Source organism: Phoca vitulina, unplaced genomic scaffold (assembly GCF_004348235.1).
Source record: "Phoca vitulina isolate PV1807 unplaced genomic scaffold, GSC_HSeal_1.0 scaffold54, whole genome shotgun sequence".
In the NCBI taxonomy this organism is placed as follows: Eukaryota; Metazoa; Chordata; class Mammalia; order Carnivora; family Phocidae; genus Phoca; species Phoca vitulina.
In genome coordinates this window covers 2,526,811-2,540,739 of record NW_022589757.1, presented here as the reverse complement: position 1 = coordinate 2,540,739, position 13,929 = coordinate 2,526,811, and the positions used below count along the sequence as shown (strand labels likewise).

The 13,929-nt window shown below is 47.3% G+C and overlaps 1 protein-coding gene across 4 annotated transcripts in view; it reads left to right on the top strand.

Moving 5' to 3' along the window:
* The window catches only part of DESI2 (desumoylating isopeptidase 2), a 46,247-nt gene extending 32,547 nt beyond the window's left edge, over positions 1 to 13,700 (top strand). For 3 of the 4 annotated variants that reach the window (XM_032389325.1, XM_032389326.1, XM_032389327.1), the window contains exons 3-5: positions 589 to 682; positions 2,732 to 2,873; positions 10,337 to 13,700. In XM_032389325.1, coding sequence (XP_032245216.1) covers positions 589 to 682; positions 2,732 to 2,873; positions 10,337 to 10,570 — 470 coding nt within the window. In that variant the 3' untranslated portion in view covers positions 10,571 to 13,700. The remainder of the gene's footprint in view (positions 1 to 588; positions 683 to 2,731; positions 2,874 to 10,336) is intronic. The other variant, XM_032389328.1, reaches the window with a different exon arrangement.
* The last annotated feature ends 229 nt before the right edge of the window (positions 13,701 to 13,929 follow it).

The window sequence follows — 13,929 nt, the reverse complement described above, 5'->3', positions numbered from 1 at the left end:
GTTGTCCTGTCCTGGCTCAGAGATTTGCTGTGGAGAGTGTGTGTGAGTAGGTGTATGTGTTAATTTGGCAGCTTAATTTTTCTTCAATGAGGGGAATGGAATTCAGTTTTTCAGGCTTGCTAATGTTTCACTCTTATTCAAAGATAAACCAAGAGTCTTCAACCCAGGAGCCGTGCAAAATCATTGTTATTAGACAGTTTTTCCAGTGAAGTGTAAGTTTAACATTTGATCACTTTAATTTAGAAAAAGACAAAACACAGCACGGACCACCCACTTAGTTTGGCATGATCGCTAGGCAGAGAGACCTCATTCACCTGTGAGTGTTAGTCACTCTGCTCTTGCCAGCGTACACGAAATAAATGGTCAAGTCAGGATCACCTTTGAGTGTCTTTCCTTATTGGTTTCCGGCCTTTTGTATCAACTGTTGTATATGCGTAACAGCTGAATGAGATGTTTGTGAAAGTATTGATAACCTGGAAAATACTTAGATGGTATCATTATTATCCTCATCATTTATTAAAACTAATTCAGCATTCTGGTTAAGTTTTGTGTGATAAATACTAAAAATCATGAGTTTTCTCTTTTCAGAATTTGCTTATGGTGGCCATCCTTACCCCTTTTCTGGAATATTTGAAATTTCCCCAGGAAATGCTTCTGAACTAGGAGAAACATTTAAATTTAAGTAAGTAGGGAGGACAATTTTTATTACACTGTCTTAGGTGCCAAAGCTTGTTTTCAGGCATACAGAATTCATCCTGTAGATGAAAATCTAGGAAGTTAAAATGTTTCTTTAACGTTTTAGTTGCTGACACTTTCTTTAAAATCGAATCTATCTGAAGTTTGTATAAAGATGGGAATCAGCCAGATGAAGTGCCTGAAATAACTAGTCTGTTACTTTTATTCAGGACCCACATAAGTTACCTTGTGTACTTTGAAAATGTTCTTACCTTGGTGTAACTTGGGTTCTGCTTTAGAAGACGTTTGTATTTGTATGTAGTAATGCTTCCCCTGGACGTCCCACGGGGCGGGGGACAGAATATGGTTTTCTTGTGGCCTCCCCAAGACTGTTACAAATGTCTTCATTTTTCGGGTGGTAGCTACCCTGGTGGTGAGCAGAGCATACAGGGCTGTTGACTCTGTGTACACCTGAAATTAATGTGACATTGGGTGTCCACTCAAAGTTAAAAATTTCTTAAATAAAATACATGAAGAGAAAAAAAAAATGGTCGGTAGGATTTTTTTTTTTTTTTTTTTGAGAGAGAGTGCAAGTAGGGCAGGGAGGGGCAGAGGGAGAGAGAGAATCCCAAGCAGGCTCCTCACTCAGTGTGGAGCCTGACACGGGGCTCAATCTCATGACCTGAGCTGAAATCAAGAGTCGGGACACTTAACCAACTGAGCCGCCCAGGTGCCCCATTCGGTAGGATTTTATTTTTTTAATCCTTTCATTTTCCCAATGAAAGGGACACTGTTTATACATTTGAAATAACTGAACAGTTAGTTAGCTGAGAAGGTGTTATGAAGGTGTGTGTATCACATGTTCTGATACACCACAATACTCTGGGGCCCTATGTGTAGGCAGCAGCACGGAGAGTTTGAATGCTTAATCAGATTTCTATTCTTAATTAAGGTTTGTATTTGAAGAGAGATTTAGAACCTAAGGTTCAAGGAGTTTTAAAGAAACTTTTGGGCCTATGATTGTTTACTTGCCAAGTAAAAAGTAGTAAAATGAGGTTGTAACCTGAAAATTCAGGATAGGACTACACAGTTTTGTTTTTTAAAGATTTTATTTATTTATTTGACAGAGAGAGAGAGCACAAGCAGGGGGAGTGGCAGGCAGAGGGAGAAGCAGGCTCCCCAGTGAGCAGGGAGCCCGATGCGGGACTCGATCCCAGGTCCCTGAGATCATGACCTGAGCCGAAGGCAGACACTTAACCAACTAAGCCACCCAGGTGCCCCAAGGGCTACACATTTTTATCACTACTAAGTTCATGGTTTTCTTGGCCTATCACTGATTTGCTATAATGCCGTCCTGAGTCTATTCCTTAGGTTTCCCTTTTAATAGGACTACTAGATAAAAGGGTTTTCTAAGTATTTTCAGTTTTCTTGGATGCCTAACTTGTATCTGACTAAAATTGTGCTTTCTATTGGATAATGTCTATTGCATTTCCAGGGTAGTAGTTGGGGGTCAGGTGGAGGGTGTTTATTTTTTAATTGGGGGGTTTGTTGGTTGGTTAGTTTTATAATCCTGTAAAAAAAAAAAAAAAAATTAGCTGTTTGGTAGTTCATCTCATGGTGGCACAGAAATAGATGACATAAAAGACTGTTTTTGGATGAGACTGTGGCCAGCTCTTTGACGGCCGGTATAATGAGCAGGAGTATTTGTAGCACCAGTCTGGTTCTCTAATAACCTGACTGCTTACCCAGTGCTTGTAAAAATAATGTATTGTTGCATTTTTAATATACGACACACTGTTTCATAAAGAAAATGACCAGGTTTGCATTTGTATGATTCAGAAGTAACGTACCTAGGAGTTTATTGTAGAAAAGTAGAAACTCAACAGAACTTTTAAAAGTATCTCATGTACCTTTTAGTCATATTGCATTAACTCAGCTTTGTTACGCCAGTCAGAATATTCCTGGAAATAAGCAAGTCTTTGAACATGCTCTTTAGAAATACTTAAAACTCACACAGTCGTGTTTGTTTCTTTCCTCTTTCTTTCTGTTCTTCAAGAGAAGCTGTAGTTTTAGGGAGCACGGACTTCCTGGAGGATGACATCGAGAAAATCGTGGAGGAGCTGGGGAAGGAGTACAAGGGCAATGCCTACCACCTGATGCACAAGAACTGCAATCACTTCTCCTCGGCCCTGTCGGAGGTGAGTCCGTTTTCTCCTCGGCCCTTCAGGCGGAGAACACCCGGAGCGTCGTCGCTGGCCACTCTTGTCAGCCGCTTTCCCGACCCCTCGCGTCGGGGAGCATGCGGTGCTCTGTGTCTGGTATGAATGAGCGTGGGTTCCGACCGTGACCTCGATCACCATGTGGCCGTGGGTGGAGTGCACACAGATAATCGTCTCCTCCGGTTCCGATTCGTCTTATTACAGCCTGGAACTTGCTGCCTCTCAGCCGCCAGATTCTTCTTTCTCTGTTTTAGTTGCCGGTGTGAATTGTTTTCCTGGCTCTTAAAATTATTAATAAGTCGTTCCTTTCACTGCTCTGGAAATTTCGTTCTGCCAACTCACACACAGGCACTTACTTGCCTTCCCCGTTCTTGACTCCCAAGCAGGAGACCAGGGCTAGATCAGAATCGGAAGGCCTGAACACAGAAAATGGAGGGAAGAAATCACAAGATTAGGAAATAAGGTCGAGAGAATTAACTAGCACTCGGCGGCTGGAGGCAGGGGTGGCGTCAGGCCCACAGGACCTGGACAGCAGGCAGGACAGACGGAGCCGCCGCCTCGGTGGCCTATCCGCCTCGGTGGCCTGTGCACGGGTGCCTGGCTTGCTGGCCCTCTCCCCGGCCCTCGTGGCTTCCATAGCACGACTCTCGGACCGGCCTGCGGTGGGGGCGCCATGCTTCTCGGATGTGTCCCACACCCGCAGCACGGAGGGCTCGTGATTCACATCGTCTGCACCCCACCGCAGCGCCCAGAGTCAGCATCTTGATGTTCATGTGAGCCCTGACGATTCGTCCGGCCGTGACTCCAGTCTTGTAGACACGCTGATACCGTAGAGCTGACCTGCTTGCCTCTCAGGAACGAGAGAAGGTGGTTCAGGTCCTTCTTGACCACACGTGTAGGGAATGCATCCAGGGATCCATAGGGATCCATAGAATGTTAAAATTGGCAGAGATAGTAGCTGGCACCCAGTCCAGTCGCCTCGTTTGACAGACGAGGTGGCTGTCGCCCATCCAGAGTATGTAGGGGCAGCCAGGCCACCATCCCTTGTGACAGGGGAAGCTACCTATGCAGTTAGGAATGGTCGATCCAGCCCTGAAGACCCAGCGCACTGGATCCCCTGGCTGTTTCACCCGGGCTGCAGGCATGAGGGGGACAAAGTGTAGCCCAGGTGATACCTGAGGTCTGTCCTCTCCTCTAGGCAGGAAGAGAAAAGAAAAGCCCCCCAAGTTCCCAAAGTTGAGTTTTGGGGCAGCCAAAAATGCTAAACCTTTGTGTTGCTCTCTCCAAGTGGGAGGGAACATGATTAAAAAGTTTCCAGGCCCGAGCCAAGTAAGCACGGGAGCAGGGGGGATACCACACTAATGCTTGAGCTGCCACTGAGGCATCCCTGCCCCCATCCCAGCTGGGATCTCGCCGGACGGCTGCAACCTCTGTCATGGCTAAGTTTATTGCTGGGACAGTGTGAGTAATTTTGCAATGAGGAAAGAATGTATTTTGTGATTATTGCGTCTATAGATGTAGGATAGGAATTGGCATAAAACGTTCTGTGCATGTAATTTTATAGAGGATACAGGGACTGTCTCACTCGGGGAATGCTGCAAAGCGAAAGGGTTAGTGGGACACAACTTCCTTGCTTTTTGCAGCCATAGAGTGGATGGAGTTTAAGTCTTCGATAATGAAAAGAAAATGTGTCTCCACAGCTGAGATTTTTGCTATGATTTTTGCGTATTACGGCCTCTGGGAAAAGGGAGACAACATACAAAGAGAGACCATTTCCAGGTGGACTTCAGAGTGTTAAAAAGCAGTTTTTAGATACTAATGAGCTCATGTAAAATCAGATGTCTGACCCATCAAGGCTGCTGATTTTCCAGCCCGACGTGCATATTTTGTATTGGGTTTTAAAAGAGGGCTTAGGGAAACCTTGCATGTTGCTTGAACTTAGAAACATGGCTCCCTGGCTGTGCAGCATCTCGACTTTACTCCTGCCGAAGAAAAGCCCTGGCCTTTTTTTTGAAATCCTGAATTCATAATCCTAATTGCCATGGCTTGATTTATAGGCTGAAACCCGGCGCTGTCTACTACCCTCCCTGCAGACTGAAAGGTAGAGGCTCAGGGAACAGGGCTTCTCCTCGGAGACCATTGCAGGTCAGGACACCGTCTGCGGAGCCCTATGCTATGAAAGCCTTACGGACGTTGACCGACCTGTCTGGCTTACTTGCAGGTGCCCACCGGAAAGGGCTTTTTCCCGCCGGGACAGGCTGTGTTGAGCTGCTCATCGGCTCGCATTTCTAATACAGGGACTGATTGAATCCCTAACCAGTGATTCTTGCCAAAACTGCAAGTGGGGAGAAAGCACATCACCAGGACTGTGAGCCCCTGCCCACTTTGATGCATCTCCCACCGAGGCTCCAGGGGATAGCAGCCAGACGCCCTCCTCTCACTTCCCGCTGCACGCTCCTTAGCAGGGCCGTGCAGTTACCAAATGCAGTTGCCCGCAGACGCGGGGCGGCTTCTCTAGGCCGCTCACTATGTAAGTGGTCAGGGTAGAGGGAGGGAGTCGCTGTATAAACCCATTTTGAAGTTTTCTGAAAACTCCGGATTTTATCCTGATGAATCCCTAACATAATGCGCCTGTCTAGTTCAGTTACATAAAAATATTTCCAGCAAGAACTCTGTCCCTCTTGTGTACATCCTTTCCAGACCAAAAAAGGGCTGGATGAGAGCAGGGGATAATTTTTAAAGTGTAAAGTTAGGATTGCTAAACGGCACACACTGATTTTGTAACGACGACAAACAGAAACCCCAAACCCTGGCAGCTAGGGAGGAGAGAGGAAGGGGGAGGCCTTGATAACCTTTGTTTTTCAACACCGCACCTCCCCTTGTCCTAAAGAAAAATGTTGCATTCTGCCTTCTGAGCTGCTGCAACTTGGAGTTCAGCCAGCTGTTGCCCTGTTCCTACACTTTCCACACACGACACCGCACACCGTCTTCCACGCTCGCGAGGCTGGTAACCTGGTGTTGTAGACAAACAACTGTTTGGATCTGACCGTCTCTAGGCAGACCCTCTGAAACCAAGGTTCAGCCAGTTTTTCAGGCTAGATTAGAAACCCTCAGGCAGAAGCCCTGTCTTCTCATCCATTTGGGCAGCTCGAACACAAGAGCACAGGCCGGGGGGCTTCTCAGCAACAGACCTTTATTTCTCACCATTCTGGAGGCTGGGAAGTCCAAGATCAAGGTGAGGTCGACTGGTGAGGTCTGCTTCCTGGGTCACAGGCTGCTGCTTGCCCTGGCCTTGGGTGGCAGGAAGGGTGAGGGGGCGCTCAGATCCCTGGTTAGCGCACGAATCCTGTTCACAAGGGCTCGGCCCGCGTGACCTGACCGCCTCCCAGAGGCCCCCCTTCCACAGACCATCATGTTGCAGGTTAAGATTGCAGCATACCAACTTTGACAGGACAAAAATCTTCGGTCTAGAGCAAGCCCACAGTGCTCACTTCTAGAGAGAAAGCGCATTGGGTGGGGGCCTTTTAACCTGGACTGCCTGACCCGGTACCCTGCTTGGGGTGCCCTAACATCGTAAACTGACTTTCTAGGGGTACCCGTGTGCCCTCTGGGGTTTTGCTTCTTGTGTGTGTACCCTGTCAAGACATTGCCTCAGCCCTAAAAACCTGTCAGGCCGACTTCAGGGTACTGGCCAGAGTTTCGCTGATCCTGAATGATGCATCAGGTCAGGTAAAGAAGGTTCATACCAAAACTGAAGGTGGACGCCACCCGGCTTTCTAAAATAAACCTTGATGGTTAGTGGGATTTGTTTTAACTGGCTAAGGCCTGTTATACCCTTTAGGTATAACCGAAATCAATACTTGAGGTTGGTCTCACCCTCCTGCATGGGGCCCTTTGATAATATTTGCTGTAACAACAGCTTGGCCAAGTTTGGGGGCTGGGGGGTGCTGTGTTAAAAAAAAAAGTTAAAACAGGCCAGAGCCTGCTGTCCTTATAAAGCCCTGCTTATCCGAGGCGGGATTGGGGCTTTGGATGGCATCTGAGAACTTGATTTTCAGAATGGAGGAGTGGCTCGCTGTGCCTGACTCATTTGTACAAACAGTGTGATTTCTGTGAAACACCTGCTTAGATTCTGGGGAATCTAACAGCTTGGTACCTGCCAAGGAGGGAGTGCCTGCCTGCATAACCAGGCCCCAGTAAAACTTCAGATGCTGGGTATCTAGTGAACGTCCCTAGTGGACATTTCACATGTGTTGCCCCCACTCCTTCACGGGGTCATTAAGTGTATCCTGTGTGATTGCACTGGGAGAGACGCTTTGAAAGCTTGTGCTTGGTTTCCTCTGGACTTTGCATCCTCTTGCCTGTCGTGGATCATGGCTGTGAATGCAGCTGTGTACCCAGGCCCGCGGCCCTCTCGGCAAGTCATCATCTAACTGGAGGTGGTCTTGGGGACCGCTCACGCAGCTCAATAGCATTCTCCAAAGGTGATCAAGAGTTGTTGTGTATTTTTTTTCTTTTAGTATCATGAATTTCCCCTCCTCCCCAGATTTAAAAATATTCCATATACTTCACAGGAAAAAGCAATCTAACTTACACCTGAAGGAACTAGAAAAGAACAAACAAAGCCCAAGGTTAGTAGAAGGAAGGCAGTAATAAAGATCAGAGTAGAAATAAATGAAATACAGACTAAAAATACAGCGAAAAGATCAATGAAACTAAGAGCTGGTTCTTTGAAAAGATAAGCAAAATTGACAAACCTTTAGCTTGACTCACCAAGAAAAAAAGAGACGGGGCTCAAATAAATCAAAAATGAAAGAGAAGTTACGACGGACACGACAGAAGTAAGAAGGATCGTAAGAGAGACACTGTGAGCAGATTGGACGACCAAGAAGAGATGGACAAATTTCTAGAAACATACAATCTTCTGAGGCTGAATTATAAGGAAATAGAAAATCTGACTGGACCGGTTATTTTACTAAGGAGATTGAATCAAACACCTCCCAGCAAACAAAAGTCCAAGACCAGACAGCTTGACTGGTGAATTCTACCAAACATTCAAGGATTTAATACCTAATCTCAAACTTTTCCCAAAAAAGAAAGAGAAGAGAACACTTCGAAACTCATTCTACAAGGCCAGCATCACCCCAATACCAAAACCAGACTAGGACACCACAAAAAAGGAAAATCACAGGCCAACATCCCTGATGAACAGAGATGCAGAAATCCTTAACAAAACATTAGCAAACCAAATTCAAACTACATTAAGAGGATTCTACACCGGGATCGAGTGGGACTTTACCCAGTGATGCAACAGTGGTTCTACATTTGCAAATCAGTCAGTGCGATACACCACATTAACAAAATGAAAAGTAAAAGTCGTATGATTATTTCAGTAGATGCAGAAAACCATTTGACAAAATTCAGCATCCACTTATGATAAAACTCTCAGTGAAGTGGGTAGAGGGAACGTACCTCACCGTAATAAAGGCCGAAGGTGACAGGTCCACAGCTCACGTCGTACTCGGTGCAGAAAGATCAGGAGCAGGATGCCACCCTGCTGTCACCCACAGCGCTGTAACCAGTCACCCTGTGCATACGTCTCTTCATACCCAGCCAGTGTGTGTCGGGGGTGGATTTCTACAAGGGGAATCACTGGTTGAAGCCTAAATGCAAAAGTAATTCTACATAAACCACTACCCCCGTAAGAAATATGTTTTCCATCATGACACAGTATATACACACACGTACGTGTAATGCGTTAAAACAAGTGTCACAGCTAGCCCTCCTATTTATAATCTAGTTCATTCTGAAAATTCGGGTCACAATCTGAATGACTCACGAATGGGTCTGGACTCGAAGTTTCGAGACATTGGCTTGGTGGAGGACCAGCACGCTTCCGAGAGGGCCGGGCCGGGGGGCTTGTTTATAAGCTGGGGGACTGGTCACAGACTGGACTCCACCACTGAGAACTCAGCCCACGGGGGTGGCCGTGTCCCAGTGCAAGTCCCTCTACCAAAACAGGAGGCTCCCGCGGATAGTACTGCGTTTTCAGCTGATCAGGACCACACCACCGGGGGTTGGGAGGAAGGTAGCTTATTGAGCACAACCAGGACTTGGGAAGTAGGTTGAAGGAAGTGAGTAGTCAGCAGCGGCTGTACGCTGACCTCTATGCTCCTCGCCACCCCTTCTGTGCTTAACCTGCAAATATGCAGATTCCCCCCCCCACGTGTCAGGTGTAAAATACAACATAATACTTGTTGGCCTGGGTTTCTTTGGGGAGAGAGATGGGAGTGGTATCGTGTAAGGTCATGGCTCGGCTTTCCCCCAGATCAAGTTCACGGACACATTTCTCAAATATTTTTTTTTTTTTTAAGATTTTATTTGAGCACAAGTGGAGGGGCAGAGGGAGAGGGAGAAGCAGGCTCACTTCCCACTAAGCAGGGAGCCCGATGTGGGGCTCGATCCCAGGACCCCGAGATCATGACCTGAGCTGAAGGCAGACGCTTCACCGACTGAGCCACCCAGGCGCCCTCAATATTTTTAAGTACTCTCTACCTCTAGTGCTGCCCAGCCAGGTGATCAAGTTTGGTCAAAACATGCCATCTCCCCTCAAGTGAGACCACTTGCCCTGTGGTTAAGACAGAGACGTCCGTATTTAAAGGAAATGTAACCTTTGTCAGGTAAGGTTAACCCTTTAGAGAGAAAAATTTCTTTGCTTCATTACAGGTACCAGTTTATTTACATTTTCACTAATTTGGGGGCATAAGATACTTTGACACCTTTTTCCCAAGTCATCAACTAAGATAAGATGGCCTGATCCTAATCTGTGTCATGACTGGAGGCAAAACCACCAAGGGGACAAGGGAGCATGGGCCCAGGAAGCCCAGTGTTGTCTACAGACAGGCAAGAGGGTTAAGAAGGAGTAAAGTTCGTTGTGGAAGGCCCAATTCTTACTATCTGAGATAGACGGGGCCGTGGCTTGTGGCTTCGGAGTCCTAAGGACAGGGTCAGGGCGGGAAGTGGGCAGAGAGCCACACATTGTCAGCTGGAAAGGCCCCTGCTGGCCCCACATCTGCCCCCGCCACCCCCAGCGGAGTCTGCAGACGAAAGCCAGCCAGGCGTTCCGGCCCCACTCCTGCCGCGGACTCCCAAAGCCAGGTCTGCGTCTGGGGAGCTGTTTCTCTCTCTGCCGATTCGAGCCCCTGGGGAGAAGTGGGACGGGGACAGAAGTCACGGGGTAGATAGAGATGCAGAAAGCGAGCCACATGAACGAGGCTCCGCAGAACCGGAGGGATGGGGCTGCCGGAAGGGCCCAGGCTCCAGAGGCCCAGGCACAATGTTTCCAGGGCACCCACCTGCCTCCGCCGCGCCCCCACACCCTGGCACCGGACCAGGCCCACCTCATTCATCTTACCTAACACCACACCCTTTGTCATCCATAGATTCTCTGCGGGAAAGAGATTCCTCGCTGGATCAATCGACTTGCCTACTTCAGCTCCTGTATACCCTTCCTACAGAGTTGCCTCCCCAAGGAGTGGCTCACCCCCGCGGCCCTGCAGTCCAGCGTCAGCCAGGAGCTGCAGGACGAACTAGAGGAGGCCGAGGACGCCGCCGCGTCCGCCTCCATGGCCAGCGCTGCAGCGGGCTCCAGACCCGGGCGCCACACCAAACTATAAACGTCTCCAAAGTCACACCTTCAGAGCTGTCTCTGACAGTTGACTATCAACTAGAGAAAGTAAAAGAGTAAGCGTCCTCTGGATATTTTGTATGCAAAGATGGCTCTCCCCCCAATCCCAGTTTTTCAGCTCAGGATTATATTTGTAATCAAAAGAATCACTTGGCACAGGAGGGAGAACTTTGTATGAAGCTTCCCTCTGGTTTTTTTTACCCACTTGTAAATTTGGATTTACTTCTGTTTTATACGAGCTCTGTTAAGTTATGTTTACAGTATTTTGTATCGCTGTTTACAAATCTTGCATGGACTCCTGCCACCGTGAAAGAAGAAAATCTTCATGGCTTCAAAAACGAGGCAGGTCATCTTTGTACACTTCCGACAATTGCCGGAGCTACGGTATTAACACTAGGCACACGAGGGATACTTGGGCAGTGAGAGTCGCCATCACCCGCTTGAGAATGGTCTTCTAGATCTGTGTTTGGGTTTGTTCACGTTCAGGACGCAGAGGGCAAGGAGCACCCGCAGCCGAGGGCGGCAGCTCCCTGCCCCGCGGAGGAGCACGCTGCCCAGGCTCCCCCAAATCCGGGGGGGGGTGGTGCTTGCATCCCAAATACCAGTCCACCTCAGCAGCCTGGTCCCTTCCTGCATCCGTCTGGGTTGGACCCCTCTGATTCTATAGTTAAGATGGTTTTCGTTAAAGATATTCTTGCTAGTCACTAAGGAGTATTTTTGCACACGTGTTGGGAGCTTCACCTTTATTTTAATACCTCCCGCTACCTTCCTCCCTGCACCGGGCTGTGACAACGGGGTAGGAAGATCCTAAGCGGCAGCCTTCTGAGTAGCGGTGTGAGTTGACATTCAGCTGCTTTTTAACTGTTCGGGCTGCCTTTTATACAAGACCTTGAAAACTGGAGTCTGAAGTAACACTGTCCACAAAATGAATCATTTGATATTCCACCATTTTATGTACCATTTCAGACAGAGTGTGTTGGAGTCCGTTGGCTTGTGATGGGAGTAGCGTCCCCTCATCTTAGAAAACCGAGTCTTGTTGACTTTTTGTTGAAAGATATTTGTGTGTCTTAAAATTCATCTTTTTCTGTTCTCTCAAATGTGTCTCTTACAGAAACTACTCTGAGAAAGAAATTGTCAACCGCAGATAAGTCCTCATTAGCAGGGACTCCGTCTGCTCAAATCTACTCCCAGTTTGACCCTTGGATGTAAGAGCCAAGTCATTACATGTCAGATTCAATTCTTCTGCCTTAAGAATGAATGTCCTACATAGAGTATTGGATGCAGCATATAAATTATCCAAGGCAGTGACTTCAGCTCTATAGAGATTGTTAGTTTTAAAGGCACCTACTTTTATTTAAACTTCTAGATTGGATTGTTTGCTATTGTTCTTTGTAAAGATACATATCTTTCAGTAAAGGACATTTTTAACTTTTCCATCAGCTGATTTTGATTCATTTTATCAACTGAAGCACACACTATTCCTAGGGAAACCAGACCTTGGGTTAGAAGCTTTGACCTGAGAAAAATGAAGCCACTTAACCTAATTTACGCTTTTGTTCTGTTTCTGGAGAGGAAAGCCTTGACCATTCTCCCCTCAGTTCTTTAGAGGGTGCAGAGCCCTCACTTAAGAGACATGACAGAAGGAAGAAAGGAGTATAGGATCTTTGTGAGAAGTTGACTTGGTTCAGGCCTAAAAAGGAGATTTAGAATAAAACACTAAGACTCTGGCCATGTGTCTGTTCCCTCAGAGGAGAGTCCTAGCACCAAAACCCAGGTTCATGGAAAGTGTCTGAGGCAGTTTGCTTGGGATTTTTTTAAATAACGTGGTGGATGACAGTTTCTCATCCATTCAGATAAACGTGATTTTAGTCCGTGCTGCTGACCCACATAAAGGAGTGGCCATCCGTTAGACCCATCTTGGTGAATAGCCAGGAACACCCCATCTGTGCTAATCTGGAATCCAGCACCTCGGCACACAAACGATTTCACCGCTGTTCTGTTGTATTTACTTTGATCTGCAGCATTTGGAGTGAAAAATAGGGTGAAGGGGCCTGGTAGAAATAAATAGTGGCCTGAGGCCATTTATCATACTAGCAATCAGCATATAAAATTCTGGATGTGAGATTGCTTGCAATCCACTTGTACTTGAGGTTGTCTTTACTTTAGAAAATCTCATTTAAACCAGTTCCCCTCTATAGTTCAAAGTTGAGGTTGGACTTAATGGACTAGCATTTAACCAGCTTTTTCTTGCCCTTGCCGGGAAAGAATTGTGTTCTCAGCCCGATCTCTGTTCAGAAAAATCCAATCATTTAGATACATGTGACATGACGGAGTCAGAGATTGTCTTTGTAGCGGGAACCAAGCGAAACCCATTTCTCATGGTGGGTTGGACGGCGACAGTGTGGGAGGGCCAGAAGCTACTGGTTTCGGTTTGTTTTCAGTGCACTTGGGTTGGTTGATCGGAGTTTTGTCAACCCTAAGAAGGGGGCATCGGCTTTGGACAGTGGCCTCTGGAACTGTAGGAGGTGGCGTGGAGAGAGCCCCCGCTGGAGGCCTGGCACCCAGCTGAGTGTTGCTCTGGCCCACAGTGATAGCACACAGCTCCCTTCACCAGCATCCGCACAGAGCAGGGTCCGGTGTTCGCCGACGGGCGCCACCGCGCACAAGGAGAGTCCACGCTATGCCCAGCTGCAGGACTCCGTGTCCATGGCTTCTCTCCATCACAAAACGGGTAGAAACACATTCACTGCTTCAGGGCTCGAATCTGTGTGTCTTCTTACGGCTCCATTTCTGCAAGATACTCGGTCGTTTCGATGCGTGCGTGCTGTGTTTCTTCTGCCATCGCACATTCTTCCCTTCCGTACGGTCCTAGGTGCGGCTCAGTGATTAGACTCGCCTTGTCAATACACATCTTCACTGTTCGAGAGGTGTTACAGCTGTTAAAGAATCTTCATGAATCTGAAGATAATTTCTTGTGAAGTTGAATGCAAATGTACTGTCATTCATAGTGTTTATATGAAAAAAAAACCAGGAATTTCACTTTTGCTACCTTGATATAGCATTGGGCTATCATGTTAACAACATTGAAATACATCGATTTATTAAAAAAATACTTTTATAAGAAATGTTTTCTAGTGCTTTCTGACTACAACTGTGACATTCTTGTGTTGGAGGGTGGGTGGTAACCCTTAAAACCCAAGGCTCCCATCTGCTCTCTGGATGCGGTCGGACCCTCTTGTATGACTCACGTGCGTGCTCTAGAGCCCAAGTCCATGGGCCAAGTCCTTAGCTGCCAAAGAGCATAACCCCACTCCTCACGGCGCCAGTGGGTGTCAGCCCTGGCTCCCG